The sequence below is a fragment of the Nesoenas mayeri genome (genome assembly GCF_963082525.1).
Source record: "Nesoenas mayeri genome assembly, chromosome: 1".
Taxonomy (NCBI): Eukaryota; Metazoa; Chordata; class Aves; order Columbiformes; family Columbidae; genus Nesoenas; species Nesoenas mayeri.
The window spans coordinates 5,180,986-5,202,242 of NC_137541.1; the positions used below are offsets into that span (position 1 = coordinate 5,180,986).

At 45.7% G+C, this 21,257-nt stretch overlaps 1 protein-coding gene across 1 annotated transcript in view; it reads left to right on the forward strand.

Moving 5' to 3' along the window:
* Nucleotides 1-464: 464 nt before the first annotated feature.
* Nucleotides 465-21,257, forward strand: part of LOC308046052 (store-operated calcium entry regulator STIMATE-like) — a gene marked incomplete at both ends in the record, with an annotated part of 40,307 nt that continues 19,514 nt past the window's right edge. Inside the window, 4 exon segments of the mRNA XM_080353673.1 lie at nucleotides 465-573; nucleotides 16,475-16,523; nucleotides 17,673-17,768; nucleotides 19,690-19,811. Coding sequence (XP_080209799.1) covers nucleotides 465-573; nucleotides 16,475-16,523; nucleotides 17,673-17,768; nucleotides 19,690-19,811 — 376 coding nt within the window.

The window sequence follows — 21,257 nt, forward strand, 5'->3', positions numbered from 1 at the left end:
CATCCCTGTGCACATGCACATCGCCATCCCCACCTTCATCCCCATCCTCAGTCCCCATTCCCATCTACATCTCCATCTCCATCCCTGTGCACATGCACATCGCCATCCCCACCTCCATCCCCATCCTCAATCCCCATTCCCATCTACATTCCCATCTCCATCTCCACCCCTGTGCACATGCACATTGCCATCCTCACCTTCATCCCCATCCTCAATCCCCATCCATCTCCATCCCTGTGCACACGCACATCGCCATCCCCACCTCCATCCCCATTCCCATCCCCATCCCGGCCAGTCACACCCCCGCCCCGCCCGCCCCCGGGTGTGGCCGCCGCCGGCGGGGGCCGGGCGGGGGGCGGTGGCTGCTCGGGGCCGCCTTTGTGCGCGGCGGGGCCGCTCCGCTCCGCACCGCTGTCCACCGCTCTGCACCGCACCGCACCGCACCGCTCCGCTCCGCACCCGCCATGGCCGCCCCCCACCCGGCGCACGGCTGCGGCAGCGGCGCGTTGCTGGGCCGCTTCGGCGTGTTGCTGCAGGCGCTCCTGGCTCTCTGCGCCTTCAGCACCCTCATGCGTGAGTACCGGGGGCTGTCGGGGGGCTGGCACCCCCCTGACCTACGGAGGTGGCCGGCAAGGACCGTCTTTACCATCACTGGGCTCTGGCCAGCGCTTCTCGCGGGGGCTGGATACCTTTTTATTTATGAGCACCGAGTTTTGTGTTGTCTACCTGTAGGATTTAAAGCAGAGGGAAGTGTGGTGGTTTTGTGGCTAAAACCGTACAGAGACGACAGTTAAAGTGGCAGATGCTTGTTCTTAAAAACTCCTGTTTCAAACCTTAATCTGCTGGTAATGAAGCACCACAAACTTGTAGCTGTAATCTGTAAGGATTGGCTCCGCTTGCGTGAGCGATTACTCAGTCACTTAGAAAATTTTAATGAAGAGTGAAAACTAATGGTGTAACTCCATGATTTACAAGGGAGAAGCCGCTAACAAAAATAGGGCGGGTGTCAAATACAGTGCTGCTTGATTAGAGTAATAGTGCCCTTAATTGCATTGTGAGGTTGTTTTGTTTAACTTTGCTTAAACTGTAAAGTTTTAGGGCTGGAGGGGCTGGGGAAGGAGGTTACTGCGAAAATGTGTTTCGCTGAGGACTCTGGTAGTGAGAAAAAGCAGCTGAGTAGTGAGAAAAAGGGGAGAACACCGGTACTGAAAGACCCGAGAAAATTTACTGTTGCTTTGTGCTGCAGCTGCGTTTTACTCTGAGCAACGTGTGCATTGCTCCTCTTGGGTTAAGTGGTTTAACACAAGTCGAATAACATGCCAGAACTCGATCCATTTTCCTTGTTTAAAAGCCCGCGGTGATGGTGAACTAAAACTTCAAGTTTTCTGGCTAAGTAGCTGCAGATTTTTGAGGTTCTCTTACCCCTCTCTGCCTTCGGGAAACCACTTCGAAAGGCTCCAGGGTTGTGGTTAACACTGAGCTGCCAGGGGAAACTGCAACAAGTTCTTCCTGTGATAACTGATATATAGTTTTTTGGGTTTATTTTTTTTTTCTGTTTTTTGGTGGGTTTTTTCCCAGCTGGTGTAGCCCAGTTGCAAAACCTGCATGTGTTTTCACCAAATATTGACAGTAATAGGTCAAATTAGTGTTTCTGTTTCCCTTAGTGATGGTGTGCATATGGGTTAATTTCCCGTAAACTCTATGGGGCGTCCCATAAAACCAGGGATGTCAGTTAATCATACTCCTGTGGATGAAGGCCTCCTAACCCCTGCTAGAAAATAATCAACCCTAGGATAACTATTGTTCTCTAATATTTTGTTGAACATTAACAATCTCTTGGTTAATGTGGTGAAACTGAAAACTGATCTTAACATGGTTTCACTCTGAATCTGCTCGATGACCAAAGCTGCAGAGGAGAACTGCTGGCTGGGACCCCGAAAGCAGATGTGTTTACAGCCCTGGGATCGCGACCGCGACACCTCTGTCTGCAGCTGGGCTGGTGGTCCCTAATTCACCCCAGCTGTTTCTTATCTGTGCCCCATTCACACCCTCCCAGCTGGAGGCTTTCACAGATCTGCCGTTGGGGCTGTTTGGATGCAGACTTCTAACCCGCAGTTGTCAACGACTTCATGTTAGGCAATAACTTGCTCTGAGGCTGCTTTTGGGCTACTCATGTGGCCAGTTCAGTTGGCAGCCTCCTGGGGAGGACAAGGTGACAGCAGCTGGCTGGTATGGGAACCTCTTGAGCCAGTGGTGTTGTGTGTGTAGAGTCAAAAAGGTTCCTGGGGACCTTGATCTGCGTCTTCATCCAGCCCAGCATGAAGCTGGGCAGTCCCAGTTAGGTGACTCCTCTGCATCTTGGGACACTGCTGTCACCAGAGTAAGAATCAGCCCTTCTTTGATACTTTTTCCTTCAGTGCTGTGACATTCCTTAGTCTGCATTTCTGTTGTTTATATGTCTGTGATTTCTGCTTTAACAGGATGTTGCAAACCAGCTTGCTTGATCTTACAGGTCAGCGAGTGGAAATTCAATTCACAAGCCAATGCTTTTTGCATTCCTTCTGCTTTAAAGTACCAGTTCGTCTTGGTTATAGGAGAAACCTGAATTTGAATAGCTAAGACTTCCAAATTTTGCAGAGGCTGTTCAGAGCACTTAAAGACATCAAAAGGAACTTGGACAAACAGTAACATGGTGTTGTACAAAGTTTTGCAGGTGCTTGTCCATGGGATGTGCTCATAGAGTCTTTAACTAGAATGTGGGTCCCAAGTATGGCCCATTCCAGGAAGGATAAGTTTATATGTTGTTATCAGCGTGTGGTTTTGAATTTCTTTCTCTTGGGGCTGTGGAAAGACTGTATCCTACCAACCTGGTAGGAGAACACAACGGAGCAGGAGCTCCACCTTCCATGATTGTCTGAATTGATTCTCTGTGTCCAATGTATGTCCAAGTTTCAGGAAGCACAACTTGTGTGCAATACTAGAAGTGGTAAAATGGAGCTGTCACCTGTGCCTTCAAGTTTTACTACAGCAGCCCACAAACTTTCTTGAGGCCAGTTTAGGCTCTTGTAAAGACTATTTAGAGCAAAAATTCTCAAGTAGCAGAGGGAATACTTGTTTCCCTGTAGCGGGGTGAGTAGGATGGTTGCTCGCCGTGGCTGTGAGGTGCATGAAAAGGGTCTTTCATATGGTGAAAACAGGATCTAGAGGTCAATGATGCCCAGCCTTGGCAGGGAATTGGGAAAGCTGTTTAGAGGTTATGTTGGTCTGGGTTACTACTGTGAGCAATAGTGATGAGAGAGTTCCTTTGAGCCCCCAAACTCTTTCTTGCTTTTCCATCAATAAGGTCTTCAAGGTTGTAGTCAAGCCTAATTCCAATATGGTCCAGGCCTTGCTCTGGTTACAGCTCTACCCCATTGGGTAATCAAATGAATGAAAATGGTTTATTACCCTTCCCACCTGCCTGCAGTGGCTTTGGAGACACTTTGGCTATATGGACATTTGCTACAAGATCCAAGACAAACTTGAAAGAAAGAGGCAGAAAAGTCTTACAGCTGCATGTGTGTGGCAATCCACTTTCCCGTGCAAGAACTTGCCCTTAGGGAGGTCATGACATGGAGGAGCGTGGATAATTGTGCAATCTCATCTGAAGTTGTTGTTGCTGCTCTGCCTTGATCATCACTCCGAGAGAAGAAAGCGTGTTGCAGTTACCTCATCTGCAGATGCTGGGTGTGATATGAGGCTTGAATCCCTGTAGTTGCTGCTTATTGAAGTTTAAAAGCAGTTGGTTTTGTTTGTGTGTAGGGTTTTGTTTGCCTTTTAGGAAGGGGTTGTAGAGTATCAAAAGTTGTCCAGATTTGCACCCTGGACAGCAAAACCCATTGAAGTGAAGGGAGATCTTGTAAAATTTTAGCCATAGCTCCCTTTGTGGATTAACTGGAGTGCGAGAGAAACAGATTTTGTGAGTTAAAGGATCTTTCTCTATTGTGAATGGAAAAAGTTTTTCCTTGGAGCTGGTATATATTTGTTTTCTACCCTATCACAAACAGCTTGAAGGACATCTAAGAGCATTTACTTCTCTTCCATCTTCCTTTATTTCTTCCTTTATTTCAGCAGCCTTCTGAGCTCCTGAATGGGGTTTAGTAGCACCTGTGCTGCAGATATCAAAAAACAGACTTAGCTCTTGCAGACAGTTCATGCTGCCAGGCAAGGAGAGCTGGACTGAACTGAGCTCTGTAGCTCTCTTCACACAGTGAAACCTGTTTTTCAGCTTGACTTTTGAAAACACCTTGATCCTGCCTGTTGTGACAGCAGTGTCCCTTTATCTCTTCTTGCGCATCACTGCTGGACGCATTCTTCCAACACATCTTGCCTTGAGCTTAGCCTAAGAAGGCAGAGCTGCTTGTGGTAGGGACCCTGGTGCTGATGCCCCAGCAGAGCTTGGTGATGGAGGTGTGCTGTTAGCAAGTAGGATGATATTTTATGCTCTGGTGCAAGTAGCTTGTCCCAAGGCAGGACCACAGACTGGCTGTAAAAGAAGCAGTGACTCTTGACTGTGGTAGAAAACTGCTGATAAAGAACATAAAAAGTGCTCCCTTGCTCTATGGTCTGTGTTTACCTGGTTCCTGTGGACTTACCAGCTGACCTGCCAGTGCACTTTTCTCCAGGATGGTGGGCAATTGGTTATTGAAAATTGGGAACAATCTCCAAGTATATGGACATGTCTGAACTTTAGAGGGGTTGGTGAAACCTGTGGTACTCATCTCCATCAGGTAAATCAAATTTGAGCAAACTTTTGTGAATTTTTAGTAGGCCCTGTAGCAATAGGGCAAGGGGTGATGGTTTTAAACTAAAGACAGGAAGATTCTGATGCAAGGAGGAATTCTTTTTACACTGAGGGTGGTGAGAGCCTGTCCGAGGTTGCCCAGAGAGGTGGTGGATGAACCATCCCTGGAGACATCCCAGGCCAGGCTGGACGGGGCTCTGAGCAACCTGAGCTGCTGAAGATGTCCCTGCTCATGGCAGAGGTTGGACTAGATAAGCTTTGACGGTCACTTCCAACCCAAACTATTCTATAGAATATATGATCCTGTCTTATGCGAAGTTCAGTCTTGATACTATAAATACTTTGAATTGCAGCACTGTTTCTGTGCTGTAGAATTATCCTGAGTGGTGTTTTGGCTTTTACCCTGAAAATCCCTTGTAAGGGTGGGTAAAAGTGTGAGTCAGTGTCAGGAAAGAGAAGTAATAGATCATCTGATCTGTCCAGACATCTGTTTTGAAACACGTTTGCCCAGGACACAAGAGCACTACAGGCCTAATGTGCCCAAGACAGGCTCTGCTGATTTTTGTTCCTCTACTACAAATTCATTAACTGTTTGATTTTGATTATTCACACACATCTATTTTTAAATGGGAACTTCCACTGCAGATGCTTTTCCTTCTAGGGGAAAACAAAAGCACGAAGGTTAACTGTGCGAAGCATGTGGATTTCCAGACTGTAGTAGTCAATTTACATGTAGGTTTGTGGGTTAAGCAAAAAGCTGCATATGGCAGGACTCTCAAGATGTTTTCTTCTGCTTCAATACATCTGAAAACTGGCTGAGCTTGAAAACGTACGCTGTGCTTTGTAAGCTGGAAGATCCGTGCAGCACTTGGATGTGCTTCATTAAGCTGAACGCAGCTTTCTGCAGAGCTTTTGAACTGCAGCTGTTGATTGCGTTGACCTCTTCTCAGAAGTCACCTTTTGAATAGCTGAGCTGGGGACCGTGAGGTTCCTGGTCTCTGAAGGAACAAATGGGTTGAGTGAGATGAGAAATGAACTGGCAATGTAGAACTGCCTGGAAACTTATCATTACTCAGGGGCTGTGAAGTGTCTTACACCTTAATGAATTAGTTCTGCAACATGTGGTGAACAGTTGATATTATAGGTGACTTTTAACTCTATACAAGAACTTTACAGGGAAACTAGTCTTCTGTAATTGAGAGGGAGCAAGGGAAGCTCTAAGGAAGAGTCTGTTAAATTTCTAACTGTTTTTATAAGAGCATTTGTGAGAAAACTGTGTGGCAGATGGGCTTCAATGATAACTACCAACCCAGCTGCATCACTTCATTCTTCAGGTGTTGTTCTCTTAATGATCTCAGATCCCATAGTCTTAAGATACAGCATTCCCTGTTTAAAACCCATTTTTCAAGGGACTGATCTGAAATGTAGTTATGCTTTATGTGGAAAGAGTTCATACTGGGAACAGAGTTAAATAAACCACTCTTCCTCTGAGCTGGAGCCCAGCCTCAATCCAGGTCTCCTATAAGACCTGTGTCATCAAATAATATGCCCTGTCCTCAATATGCAAGCATAACTAATGCTTGTCATCTCAAAGCTATGGTTTGTGACCATCTGGAACTTGGCTAAAATGACAGCTGTAAAAAAATCCACATAGAAATAAGACACACTCAGACTAAAGTATGATGTGGCATTTGCTTGGGCAGTTAATGTCCCAGGATAGAATGAATGCTCCAGCTGAGACTCATATGGCTGTGCAGGGTGGATGGTGGGAGGTGGTGCTGCTCTGTGGGTTCCAGAGCAGATGACTCTGGATTTGTATGGGGAATAGGAATAGATGGGCTAAACAACATTGGCAGCTACACAGGAAAAGGGGAGAGGAGTAGCTGTTAGATGGGATCTCAGGGAGGAAAGATGTCCAAGTCTTCTTTTTTTGGTTAGGGAAAAGCAAAACTATTTCTTGCAAGCAAGTCAGAGCCCTCTAACCCAAAATAAACTTTTCTCATCTGAAAGACGCTGGGCTCCCCAGTTTAAGAAGGACAAGGAGCTACTGGAGGGAATCCAGTGGTGGACTACAAAGATGATGAGGAGTCTGGAGCATTTTTCTCATGAGGAAAGGCTGAGAGAGCTGGGACTGTTCAGCTGGAGAAGAGAAGCTGAGAGGGGATCTCATCAATGTTTATAAAGATTTTCGGAGTGGGTGTCAAGAGGATGGGACTAGATTCCTTTTAGTGGTGCCGAACAATAGGATGAAAGACAACGGGCACAGACTGAAACTCAGGAGGTTCTATCTGAATTTGAGGAGAAACTTCTTTACTTTGAGGGTGACAGGCTGCCCAGAGAGGTTGTGGAGTCTCCTTCTCTGGAGACATTCAAACCCATCTGGACACATTCCTGTGTGATCTGCTCTGGTGAACCTGCTTTAGCAGACGGGTTGGACTGGATGATCTCCAGAGGTCTCTTCCAACCCAAACCAGTCTGTGATTCTGTGAGTAGCCCAGCAATAGCTGGATATCTTCAGTAGGAGCCAGTTCAATCTGTATACTTCACTGCTGCCTCATTCCTTGGAGACCCAACAATAATCTTGAATGCAGCCTTCATTCCTATTCCTTCCTTAAAATACTCCCTGTGCCAGTTTTGCTACAGGTGCTTATGTTTTTGAAGCATTGGTAAGAGGGTATTTGGGAGAGAATGACTAAATCTAGTGAAGACTAGCGCATGCAGATTGGTAGCGATCTGTCCTCTTAAAGCACTAGTAGGACTCCTGCTGCTCCCTGAGCTGATGGAGGGTGCATGTTTTGAGCATTTCCAGCTGGGGTGCACATTTTTCTCACAAGAAGCATGTTGGCTGCGCTCTGCAAACTTCTCTGCTGCTTCCTCCCATTGTGTCTCGGGTTGAGCTGTCTGAGTAGCTGCATGCTCAGGCTAAGAATAGTGCAGACTCCAGGGTTTTGGCCTCTGTATCCTGCATGTTGGCTTCTTTCCTGCCTGGAGCTTGGAAAAAGCCTGGGAAAGGGTGTGTCCTTCAAAATAGGTTGAAATCTGTTATTGGAGACTATACTGCCTATAAATAACGTGGAGGTTGGGCAGGGGGAGAGCTTGTTTCCTTGCTGGTACAGTAGCTCTGAGTCCTTTTCTGCAAAGACCAGAAATAAAGTCCTGACCCTATTGCTAGTGCAATGTTGGCCCAGAGCCAGACCCTTCTCTTAATAACAGGTGGCAGCATAAGCAGTTCTGCACATTGCAGCCCTTATTTTTATTGGACCATTCACAGGTTACGTGTATAAACACTGCAGTATTTTCACAGAGTGCTTCTAATATCAGGTTCATTTTCAGTGTTCATCTTCTGGGGCCTGTCGCTGAGATTGATGGGGTCAGGCTTGTGTCTCCTATAAACCAAATCCTAGAAGCTTTGTCTGAGTTGACATCTCCCTTACAAACTTCAACTTTTGAATCCTTTGGTTGGTCGCAGTAATATTTATCAAGGAGAGGGTCTGACTATCAGCTAAGCACATCTGAGTTTCTCCTGGGAAATAAATTTCCCCCTTTAATTTTGTTGAAACCTGACTTAGTAGTCTGTTTTGCTAGTCAGCAGCTAGTTGCTACAGAATCACAGAATGCCAGGGGTTGGAAGGGACCTCAAAAGCTCATCCCCTCGCTGGAGCAGGAACACCCAGATGAGGTTACACAGGAAGGTGTCCAGGTGGGTTGGAATGTCTGCAGAGAAGGAGACTCCACAACCCCCCTGGGCAGCCTGGGCCAGGCTCTGACACCCTCATGGAGAAGAAGTTTCTTCTCAAATTTAAGTGGAACTTTCTGTGTTCCAGTTTGAACCCATTACCCCTTGTCCTATCATTGATTGTCACCGAGAAGAGCCTGACTCCATCCCCCTGACACTCACCCTTTATATATCTGTAAACATGTATGAGGTCACCCCTCAGTGTCCTCTTGTCCAGCTCCAGAGCCCCAGCTCCCTCAGCCTTTCCTCACACGGGAGATGCTCCACTCCCTTCAGCATCTTCGTTGCCCTGCGCTGGACTCTCTGCAGCAGTTCCCTGTCCTGCTGGAACTGAGGGGCCACAACTGGACACAAGATTCCAGGTGTGGTCTCCCCAGGGCAGGAGAACCTCTCTGACCTACTGACCACCCCCCTTCTACTCCACCCCAGGTCCCATTGGCTTCCTGGCCACAAGGTCCCAGTGCTGGCTCATGGTCACCCTGCTGTCCACCAGGACCCCCAGGTCCCTTTCCCCTACACTGCTCTCTAATAGGTCATTCCCCAACTTATAGTGGAACCTGGGGTTGTTCCTGCCCAGATTCAAGACTCTACACTTGCCCTTGTTATATTTCATTACATTTTTCCCTGCCCAACTCTCCAGCCTGTCCAGGTCTCTGGATGGCAGCACAGCCTTCTGGCCTATCAGACATTCCTCCCAACTTCATGTCATCAGCAAACTTGCTGATAGTGCACTCTATTCCCTCTATTCTATTCCCTATGACAGCTAATTCTGCCTAAATTAGTATTTTTATTTCCAAAAGGGCTAAGAGGCACCTGTGCTGATGCTCACGTCTCCACCAGAGCTGTCTGAATGCCATGTGAGGCTGGGGATGTGGGGAGGATGCTGCATGCAGGGGTGTCCCCCCATGAATGGGGTGAGGAACAGCATGAAGGAATTTGATGGTCGCTGCTGTGCTTGTCTTCATTGGTTATAAGAAACAGATAATTTGTTTAAAAACAAAAGCAGACTATGGGGCAACATTACTGCAGACTTGAGTAACACCAAGGAACTGTATGTGTCTAGGGTGGGCAAAGCTTTCTACTTCATCAAGAAAACACCATAATAAATGTCTACTGCTTATTACTCTGGAAAAATAAAAAGTGACGTTAGCTGTCATTGAGATTTTTATCTTCTAGTTTTCTGACTATTTGCAGATCTATAATGAAAAACTCTCCTCTCAAACTTTTTTTTTAACATTTCAGAGGTTCTTATTCAGATGTCCAACTTCCACCCAGCCTGGTGTTTCTTAGGGAATTTCAAGTGTATATGATCTTTATTGTCCTTGACTGAAGAGGAAGGGCCTGGGAGTATTTTGTTTCCTGCCCTGCCCTTTCTCAGCCATGGGCAGGGTATGTCTTTCAAATTGTCACTCATCTTCCTTCCTTTTTTGTTTAACTTCATGGCTTTTCATCTGCAGTAACTGGAGCCGAGAAGCAGGAGGGTGGTAACTTAAGGGAACACCAACTCTAGATGGCAGGCTGTCATCTCAGAGATGCTTTATGCCTGTTTAATGGGATAGACCTAGATCCCCTTCTCCTGACTCTTTTAGGAACATCTTCCCATCCACTCAACCTTTTCCTGAGATACTCTGGACCATGGCACAAGTTTAAATGGTCACACAGTGCATCACCTCCACCCTGCAGCAGGGCTCCGTGCCTTGGAGCAGCCTGGATGCTTCAGCTTGGAACCTCAAGAGGCTTCCTCTTGGTGTTCTTGAGGACTATCTTTGAAGCCTTTCTGAAGGAAATTTCTACGCAGTGGACTATTTTATGGTTGGCATCCTCCACCTACTTTACTGTTAATAGAGATTTAAACTGAATAATTCAGGATCAGATTGAAATATGTTAATTGCAGGATTGGGTCCTGCAGGATGAACCTGGACAAGAAACCTCCATCTTCTTCCTTTTAGCAGTTTGTTTTTTCATGGTGCTTGCTATTGCATCCTGCTCTGTTAGAAGGACCCTCAGCCATGAATGTGAGGTGTTCAGCTTTATTTCACCTGGCATCTCCTATCAACCTGTGGCATCTCTGCAGCAGCAATGTGCACCACTGGGTGCTTTTGTGCTGTCAGAGAGGTAGGTGACTTGGCACAACTCCCAGATTTGCTAATTTTCAGAAGACAAATAGCTGTGTGATAAAAGGGGTGGCTCAGTGAGCCATTGGCACAAGCTAGGACTTGCCTTAAACATGCTGCAAACATCCAGACTTTATATGGCCAGTGGAAGAGTGAGTTGAGGCTGATTTCTCAAGCTGCCCTGCTTGAAGTCAACCAAAGAGCAATTGTTCCCAACCTGTCTTGAGGTTTGTTGCTTCTTTTAGACTTCAAAGATTTGTCTGAAAGCTTCCCTGTACTTCCACTGGTGTTTTCTTCCCCTTGGAAAGATTGGCAGGGGCTGGGAATCTAAAGGTTTGTGTGGATTTTACTAGGACTAGTTTTCTGTTCAGCGATGATGTGTAGAGGCACAAAGTGAGATAAGAAGTCCCCACTGTGTGTGCATAGCCTGCTCACAAAGATTTAAAAAGCAGTGACTTGCACCTGGGTCCATGAGGAGCAAATACAGACCAGCAAACTGGGAGATCTGTGCTCTCCTGGCCTCTGGTGTGGTCCAGGCTGCTGACCCAACTGGGCTTGCAGGTATCCGGGCAGTTTAGGAGGATCATTTAGCTGTGGAGATGTGCAGAAATGTTGGTTCCTTGCAAAAGCCAGCTTGGTTTACAAATGGGCAAAGCTGGGAAGGGAAGCAGAGCTAAAATAATCAGTGCTGTTGGGAAGACAAATTCCTGGTGTCGTCTGGTGTAGACTCAGTACAAACTCACCTACTTTTTAATCTAACTGGATGGGGATTCTCTCCTATCTCTCATAGCTCTGTGTGCACTAAACTTAATTTTTAATTGGTTGTAGGCACTAGAACTTAAATATTTATATTTCTTGTTGGCTTGTTGCATGCATAAGCATGCACAACTTTTCTTAAAATAAATCTTAGGGGTGGATTGAGCTGTCTGAGCTGTGGTAGCAAACCCGTGCCTACAGCTGGTGGAAAACTGAGTTGACCCTGGTGCCTGTAGACACGTTTTGAGGAGAGCAAGGGAGGCTTCAGCCTTTCTCCACCCTCAGCCAGCTGTATGTCTGTGCACACCATGGCTTGACTCAAGAGGAGAGGGACGCTTTGCAGTTTCTGCTCAGCCTGTGGCTCCCAAAGCGCAAAAGCAGCAGTGATGCTTCAGAGGGGACTTCATCAGCTCCTTGAGTTTCCTAAGACTTGGTGCTACTTCTGTGTGGATTTAACATCACCCATAACCTCTGGGTCAAAGCTACCAAATGACTCTGCTGCCTGTTAAAGCTCTGGTAATCTTGGCTAGGTTTCTGGTTTAATTTGGAGACAACCTGCTGCAGCTCTGCACAGTAAATGCCCTATTAAGCAGTTAATTATTTCTCTATAATACTAGCTTTTATCTTTTAATACAACAGTTTTACTGTCTCTGATAATTACACAGTCTCAGATAACTCTCTTAAATCTAATGAGGCATGACAAGCTGTGTTCAACAAGGCACCACACCATTAACTTCTTACCTCTTACTTGTCATCTTATCGCACTGAATTACTGTATTTCTAGCCTGAGTGGCTGTGGATGCATAACATGTCACTTCTCATTAAGAAAATAATGAAAATCATCGCTGGTGCTTTCGTGGTTGGGCTACTGGTCAACTCGCTGGCCTGGTGGCCTTCAGACTCCTCCAACAGCTTCTCTCTAGCATCATGGTCTTTGGCCTGTGTGTTGAGAAAGATTGTTGGGCTTAGTTTAAATGCTTCTGGGCACTCAAACAGCTTGGTTAGTCCCTGGGTCTTTTACCTGTGGATGGGTAAAATGCAAGTGCCCATTGAAGGGCATCAGTGATGGTAGAACTTGCTTGAGCTGATGGAGGTTGTTGCTGCAGGGATATTTTGAGGTGGGTTGCAGCTGAGTAAGGGAAACAGGGTGTTTTATCTGGACACAGACTGCTGTGGAAATGCTTAGTATAACCTGATGTGACTTCTGCTTTGTTACCCGTTAATGGCAATAGCAGATCAGGTCATTGGAGTGCCGGTTTTCTGTGGATTTGAGAGCAGCACCAAAAATCCTGCATGTGCCTGACTGAAGTCCTGGGGGTAGGGGGACTGTATGTTCATATATCACCCTGCCATCTTGCCAGTAAAAGAAGTACAAGGTTATACTTCTGAAATGCCAAAGCTCCTGCCAGGAAGGTTCCTGCATCCTTCCAGACTGGACCAGAAAGTTGTTTCCTAGGGGAATGAGCCCAGGTTGTCCCTTGGGGCAGATGGTAGAGCTCCATCTGGCAAACTATGTGCTCAATTACAGCTGGACCGAATAGGTGAGTTAATTACTGTCTAGATGCAGAGCAAATAGACCGTCATTTGGAAATGAGCTAAATCCAGCCAGTGTGTTGGTTTTTCTTCCCAGCCTTTATAGAGCCTGCTGATGATTCTGCTTTTCAGGGTGGTTTTGCCTACATGGAGCCTGCACAAGTTGTGCTGTGAAAACCATGTATTTCCCCACAAGGCAGGGGAAGAAAAAGACTCCTTATTTCAGGTTATAACCTGAGCCATTCATATTCCCTGTGGTGTTTTGTGGGATGCTCATGGGACCAGCTACTGTGGAGTGCCTGGATTAGGTCAGATCCTGGCTCTAAAAGGGCAGTTTTTACTTGGACAGAAGTTGTTGGCTTCTCTGTGGTTTCATTAACTGAAAGACCAACCAGTGGGTGGAATGTAAATCTGGAAAGAGAGCTGGATACCAATTTATGTTTAGAATTGGGCTGGCCTTATCAGCAGCGTTAGTGATCTAAAATAGACCAGAGGCGTTGCTTGTGCCCTGTACCTCCCACGGGCAGCAAGGAAATTCATGTCTATAGAAGTGCATCTTTTTACCCCACTGCAGAGCAGGCAGAAGTGTGTGGCTCTGATGTCCTTGCCTTCATCTGTGGCACTCTGGGTCCCCGTCTTCATATCCCCAAATTGTCCTGGGAAGTGTCCTTATGTGCCAAGGACTGTCAGCAGTGAGAAAAGTCCCTTTGGTTGTAAATCTGAAAGCAGTGGTTGATTACATGTAGCTGGGGGTATGAAGGAGGAATAGCTGTGACAAGTGGGATGGTGTGTGTCTGTTCTGCCTTTTGGTGGCTTTTTAAAAGAGCAGAGTAAGCTACAGTGCTCTCAAGGGTGTGAAGACTTAGTGATGATAAAATAGGTTAACTGATAATCTGTTTGGACTTCTGCAGTCTGTGTACTCTTCAGCACTCATTGCAGTGATCTGCCTGGTAACACAGTTGGGATGTACAGAAGGATTTAGTGATTAACTCGCAGCATATACTCTTGGGGTAGTTTTTCTAGCAGGATTGTACACTGCACAAATGAGTCATACTCATGTGTCTTGCTGCTTTCAGGCTTCTACTTTCGCTAGATGGCACCACCAGGCAGCTGCTCTGCTTGCATCCCCAACCACACTATCAGGAGTTAGAGAGGATGCTCTGAATTATTTTTCTTCTATTTCCCTAAAAAAAAAAAAAAAAAAAGTCACAGAATGTCAGTGATTGGAAGGGACCTGGAAAGCTCATCCAGTGCAATCCCCCCATGGAGCAGGAACACCCAGATGAGGTTACACAGGAAGGTGTCCAGGCGGCTTTGAATGTCTGCAGAGAAGGAGACTCCACAGCCTCCCTGGGCAGCCTGGGCCAGGCTCTGCCACCCTCACTGAGAAGAAGTTTCTTCTCATATTTAAGTGGAACCTCTTGTGTTCCAGTTTGAACCCATTACCCCTTGTCCTATCATTGGTTGTCACTGAGAAGAGCCTGTCTCCATCCTCCTGACACTCACTCTTTATATATCTGTAAACATGAATGAGGTCACCCCTCAGTCTCCTCTTGTCCAGCTCCAGAGCCCCAGCTCCCTCAGCCTTTCCTCACACGGGAGATGCTCCACTCCCTTCAGCATCTTTGTTGCCCTGCGCTGGACTCTCTCCAGCAGTTCCCTGTCCTGCTGGAACTGAGGGGCCACAACTGGACACAATATTCCAGGTGTGGTCTCCCCAGGGCAGAGCAGAGGGGCAGGAGAACCTCTCTGACCTACTGACCACCCCCTTCTAACCCACCCCAGGTACCATTGGTCTTCCTGGCCACAAGGGCCCAGTGCTGGCTCATGGTCATCCTGCTGTCCACCAGGACCCCCAGGTCCCTTTCCCCTACACTGCTCTCTCTCTCTCTCTCTCTCTCTGTGTATATATATGTGTGTATATATATATATATATACGTATATATATATATATATATATGTGTATATATATATATATATATACGTATATATATATATATATGTATCTCCACAGCTCATTATTTTTAACTCTGAATCCTGCTTAAGCTGGCAGCATGTTTGGGGATTGATTGTGGCAGATTTAGCTTGCTCTCCATCTTGAGCTCATTAATGCTGCTGAGGAGAGTGGTTCCAGCAACCGAGGTGAAGTTGAAGACCTGTACCCTCCATGTCTGTAATGATGATTCTCTAGATGTAGCTGTTAGCAACCTTACCACAAAGCAAGTTAATGTCACTGAATACCCTTTACTTTGTGTTTTGTTTTGGGTTTTTTTAATTCTAATTAATCTGATGCAGTGGAAAAGCCTCTTCCAGGTCTGCTTGTTCTAGAGCATTGGTACATGTGGGTTTAAAGGGAGAAGAGTTGGCCTAGTAGCTGGTACTTTCTAAAATGGGCTTCTAGCTGAAGTGACAGCAAAATAGTTAAAAATTACTTCTGCATGGGATATGGTACTTGGTACTTCTCTATTAGCAGCTCCTATTTGTGCATGTAAAAGCTGGTTGAAACCAAGAAGAGCATCAAATCTCTGTGATAAACTGAGAACCTTTGAGATGCTTCTGCAGTGCTGGGACCATACTCTGAGAAAAACTAGGTAAAAATCCAACTTGCTGTTATCTCCTGGTAGTAAAAATAGAAATCTCAGAGCAGCAACTGTGATAGACAACACTGAGGGCTCCTTGGAGGAGGACAGACTTGAAGGGCTGCAAGGAGAAAGCTCATCTATGGTTGGAGGGATTTCATTTAAATAATCATAGAATGGTTTGGATTGGAAGGGACATTTAAAGCTCATCCAGTCCAACCCCCTGCAATGAGCAGGGACATCTTCACCCAGATCAGGTTCCTCAGAGCCATGTCCAACCTTACCTAGAATGTTTTCAAGCAAGGAAGAGTTGCTTCAAATATCTTTGTGTCATATAGTTGGTGGTGCTGAAGCCATGTGTCTCAAATTACTGCTCCACAGTGGTAGTGGGCATGACAAATGTTGTGTAATTAAATAATGTTTTAATACTAGTTGGCACAAGCACAGAGCCATAGCAGCTTGATGAGTTTTGGGGCTTGGCACTGTTACCTATATGCTGGAGATGTATGCAAAGTCCTGCTTCCTCAAAGGTCCTCTGGTCCTGTTAGCTGCAAGGAGGTGATGGCTTTGTTGTGCTGATGTGACCGTAAAACTTCAGTGGACTCTTGGGCTGTATAATTTCATTGTTGCTAACATAATTTCAGTTTGATGGAAGACTTTTCAGAACTGGTAGGTAGTGGTGAACCCTCCCTAGCTTCCCTCAGCCTGCTTCCCATGGCATGAAAACGCTGCTGCTGATGGATGCCAGAAGCACACACCTACCTCCCAAAAATCCTTCTGACCCATGGGTGTGTGCATTGCTTCTGGTCAGTCTGGAGCCAGGACCTTTGGATTTGCTAAGCGTTAGACTGGCAAATCCTGAGGGTCCTCCAGACTGTTTTTGACAGGTTTTGCATTGAAGATTGGTGCAGACTGCACATGTGTATCAGTTCAGCCCTTTTGGCTAACACAGCTTCTCTAATTCTCTTTGCAGTAAAACGATTTAAGGAACCAAAGGAAGAGAGGCGTCCCTGGAGGATATGGTGAGTTTTTTAATTTGGAGTTTGAAAAGACCATGTGTATGTAATATTATCGTTGCTTATACTAACAACTTCTAGGCTGTCTGAATGTCCTGCGTGGTATTTAGTTGTTAAATGGAATGCTCTGCTGCTAATTCTCAAGGAAACCTCCATGTAGTAGCTGGTGATCCCCAGAAGCAAAATTCCCTGCCCAGCTCTTCCAAAGAAGGTTGTTTTTACTGCAAATGACTGAACCAATAGGTTATAGTCTTCTTTCATCTACTGGCTCACCTGCACATGGGCTGTCTCACAGGCAGGGTCAAGTTTTATTCTTAAATACTATTAATCACTTTGTCCCTCAGCTCAGGCACAGACCTGGCAACATATTTACCTGTGTGTTGATGTGATGCAGCTGGATATTGCTGTTGGCTTTAGACACCTCTCTAAACTTCCCTGTACTGAAGGATTTATGGGCTGCTGAGAGATGTGCAGGTGGTTGGGATCAGCATACAGTTAGCTGGTAGCCAAGCCAGCCTGACAGTGATGAAAAACATGTCAGTCTTCTCAGGTTGGTTCTTTCTCTAATTCGGGAGTTCAATCCAGTTCCCTGTAGATGGGTGCAAAAATCCTAAATAGCTCAATGCCCTCCCTGCACGTACTGCTGTTTGGAGAAACTGAGGCTGGGCTGGGTACTGGAAGGCCAACTGCCCTTTGATGTAGGCTGAAGCTTGCCAGTAAATGGAATTATAGAATAATTTGGGTTAGAAGGGACCCTCCAAGCTCATTCAGTGCCACCTCTGCCATGAGCAGGGACATCTTCACTAGCTCAGGCTGCTCAGAGCCCCGTCCAGCCTGGCCTGGGATGTCTCCAGGGATGGGGCATCCACCACCTCTGTGGGCAACCTGGGCCAGGGTCTCGCCACCCTCAGTATCAAAAATTTCTTCCTCATGTCCAGGCATAGATCTCCAATGCAGAGTTGCCACATGCTGAAGTGGTTATCTTTTCTTCTGAAGTATTTAGAGTCAGCCAAACTGCTCTTTTTCACCATGTAGAACTTCTTGAGCATCATTAATACATCTTGGAGTAAGGCAGATGCCTTCAGGGCCATCACTTGTGCGGTGGTTGGTGCTCCAGGGCACAGATCTTTTTACCTGTTTTTGTTTTTCCTCCAGGTTTTATGATACCTCCAAGCAAGCAATAGGTGCCCTCTTCATCCACTTTGCCAATGTTTTTCTGTCAGATCTCACTGAAGAAGACCCTTGCTCACTGTAAGTACACAAGGTGCTTGTATTGATGTCCTACATCTGTAAAAGAAAGACACAAGCCTGTTGGAAAATGTCATGCACGGTGGAAACTGAGCCATTCGAAGTGCTATGTGGGGATAAACCATGCTGAGCTTATTTTCAGGGTCTGGGGTTGTCTTCTGGTCTTTGCAGTCTGCTGGTCTGGAGGTGAAGCAGTGCAACTGTGCTTTTCTGATTACTGAAAGCACCTTGATATACATTGCAAAAAGTTGCAGCAAATAACGCAGTGGTGCCCCTTGCAATTATAATTGTTAAATTATATTGTTTGTTATTGTTTGTTAGAACACCAAACTTTACGATTTGGCTGTTTTCACAGGGTTGTCGACAATGCTTTTCTCACTGTGTGGTGAAGGTCTTTGAGCACAAGGATATTTTTTTTGAGGGGTTGATATTCAGTTGCACCTACCACATGTATTCCTGTAGTCTGGGAACTTTCTAAGCCAGACTTCAGACTTAGTGTAGAATTGCCACCTTTATTTCAGACCAGCCACTTTGCAGCTACCAATTTAGTCTCAGAATTTACTTTATCATGTTCTAGGCTTCAAAATGCTGCAGAAAACCTGGCTTATCTCCCTTTTATATATAAAAGTGCTGCACCTTGATATGTTTCTTTAAACAGATGCAAGTTTTACTGGAGCTAAGTATAACCTCTAAAATGACTTAATGGTGTGGTTTTTTTGAACAGTCACTGTTTTAAAATAAACCCCTTAGTGCTTATACTGTACCCTTTGCTTTTTTCTTAAAACTCTGCAGCCTTGACCCTGGGCTCTGAGGCTCATGTGCTACGTGTCCTGCATGGTATAAACCACCAGAGTGCTCTGATTTCAGCAGCTGGAAACTGTAATAAGCTTGTAATGAGCCTCTGGATGTAGAAAAACTTAATGTCATATTTAAAAAATGGATATCAGAAGCAGATTGTTATTTTCTGTGTCTTTATTCAGAGGCAGTATCAAGTTCTGGAAAAGGAAATGTTCATTCCTAACGCTCCGTGCTTGGTAGTTTCTTCATGCTGTTGAAATCTGGCCTGATTTGACAGAAAATATTCCAGTAATGGAAAACTGGACAGAAAACATTAGTCTGAGACTTTTTTTTTTTTTAGCCTCTGGAGTTCATTAAAATACAAAGTGCTGGATTAGAGCTTCGACCCTGCAATCCCCAGAAGGTCCCAGCAGTTCTCCTGATTCTGGTGCTCTGTCTAGTGAGGCTTAAATATCCAAAACTGCAGAGCAAACCCATCAGGCCCAGATCTCCTGGTAGGGATGGGTTCAGCTCCTGGATCTGCAGTGGGGCCCCAAACCAGAGGTTTTTGGGGTCCCTGAGATGGCGGCTGCTGAGCCGGGGCTTGTTACCTCTCCCAAGACCTTCTCCTCTGCTCACAGGAGCCTCTCACAGCTGCTCAATCAAAAGAACTTTTTGGCTCTTCTGCTACACAGTTTGCGGAGCAGCTGTGGTGTCCAAGAAGCTTCCATTTTTCTTGTATGAAATTCCAAAACCATTTGGTTCTGCTTCCCTGAAACTTGGGATTTCATCCTAATAAGAACAAAAGGTGCTACAAATGGAAAGCCTCCTTTTTTGGGGTCACCCTTAAGCAAGGCTGACCTGGGAAGTATTTAATGCTGTATAAATAAATAAGCAATGCCAGAGAGTTGCTGGAACCTGCTCCCTTCTCTGCTGAGCCTTTTAAACTAAGAAATTGCTCATAAGGCTATAGGAAAATCCAATAAAAGAGAAAGGAAGCGAGTTTGGACTGTTAAGTGGGGATTTTTACATTCTTGCAGCTTTTTAATGTATTCTCATATTGAAATAAAATATTTTGAATAAGGCTTAAGAACACAACTGAAACCTGATAATTTTTGTTTGTTTGTTTTTTAAACTCTGCTCTTAGCTACCTTATTAATTTCATCCTTGATGCCACGCTGGGAATGCTGCTGATCTGGCTTGGTGTGAAGGTTGTCTCCTGGATCGTGCAGCATAAGAAGTCCACATACCTGGTCTTTGGAGAATATGGTAGGTGTCAGCCGCTCTGCAGTAAGGAAGCTTGTTTGCTCCCAGCTATGGATGGCAAGGAGTAAATGGCAGAAAATATCATTTGGGGATAAAATAGGTAAACAGCTGCTTCTGTTGCCCCTTCTCCAAGGAGCTCACAGAGTGTGTTAAATGCTGGGACACCACCAGGTCGCAGATAACTCTACTGAGCACACGTGAGTGTAGCAGGTTGGTGATAAAAAGTTGAACGTTTTCTTGGATGGACAATATACCCCAGGACATGTCTATGATAAACTAAGGTGTTTGGTGATTTTTGGGGGGCTCTTTTGTGGGGGTGGGTTCCTGGCTTCCCATTTCAGAACATGGGGTTGTTCTTGTGTTTACCTGGATTTGTAGTAGGCATCAGTAGGATGCAGCCAGGCCCCAAAAGTGAGTTCTCAAATGACTTGTGGGGTTTTGGGGTGGGATTTGCCAGTTGATTTAAAACAAAACACCACGTTTAGGTATGTCCAATTGTGGCCCCCCTCTCTGCTTCAGTTCCTGCCTTGAGATGGACCAAGTTTCAGAAAAGCTCTTCTCAGCAAAGCCCACTAGAGGGTAGCACTTCTCTTCAGAAAGAGCAGAGCTTGTTCCTGGTTGCTAGAGAGGGAATTATTAACCCTTTGCCTATTTTGTTATATCTAATATAAAGAAGAATTCAGTCTTAATTTAGAAAATACATCCTATTCATACCAATCACATCCCCACCTTTAAGACTTGAATCGTTAAGTCCGTTCTTGTTCCTTTGTATTTTTAGGAGCTGGTCTGATAACTGAGCTGGTGAAACTTGGACCAAACCGGGATTAGTGTAGAGACCCCACTGACTTGAGAGCTCTTACTCAGGCTCCTGTTCAGCTTGTGTGATGCTTCATAGCACAGGATGAAGGGGATGGTTTGTTTTGTGGGACAGCATGAGCAGCTACAGACTAGGAATGAGATGACAACAGATGGGTTGAAATGATGGGATGTGGCAGGACCATCTCTCATCAAGCTTGATAGTGGCTTGATAGTCTGCAGTGGTCTCTAGAGCAGGTTCAGCATTCTGACAGCATGTGTTTGGTGGGGACTGCCTTTTTTCCCCTAATGGCTCTTTTTGAAAGAGCTGAGGAGCCAAGCACAGATTGCTAACGTAATTCAGATGAGACAGCAGAGCAATCCAGATGTTCTTAGAATCATAGAATAGTTTGGGCTGGAAGGGACCTTCAAAGCTCATCCAGTGCCACCCCTGCCATGAGCAGGGACATCTTCACCAGCTCAGGTTGCTCAGAGCCCCGTCCAGCCTGGCCTGGGATGTCTCCAGGGATGGTTCATCCACCACCTCTCTGGGCAGCTTGGGCCAGTGTTTCACCACCCTCAGTGTAAATAATTTATGTTCAGCCTGAATCTCCCCTTCTTCAGTTTAAAACCATTACCTCTTGTCCTGTCATA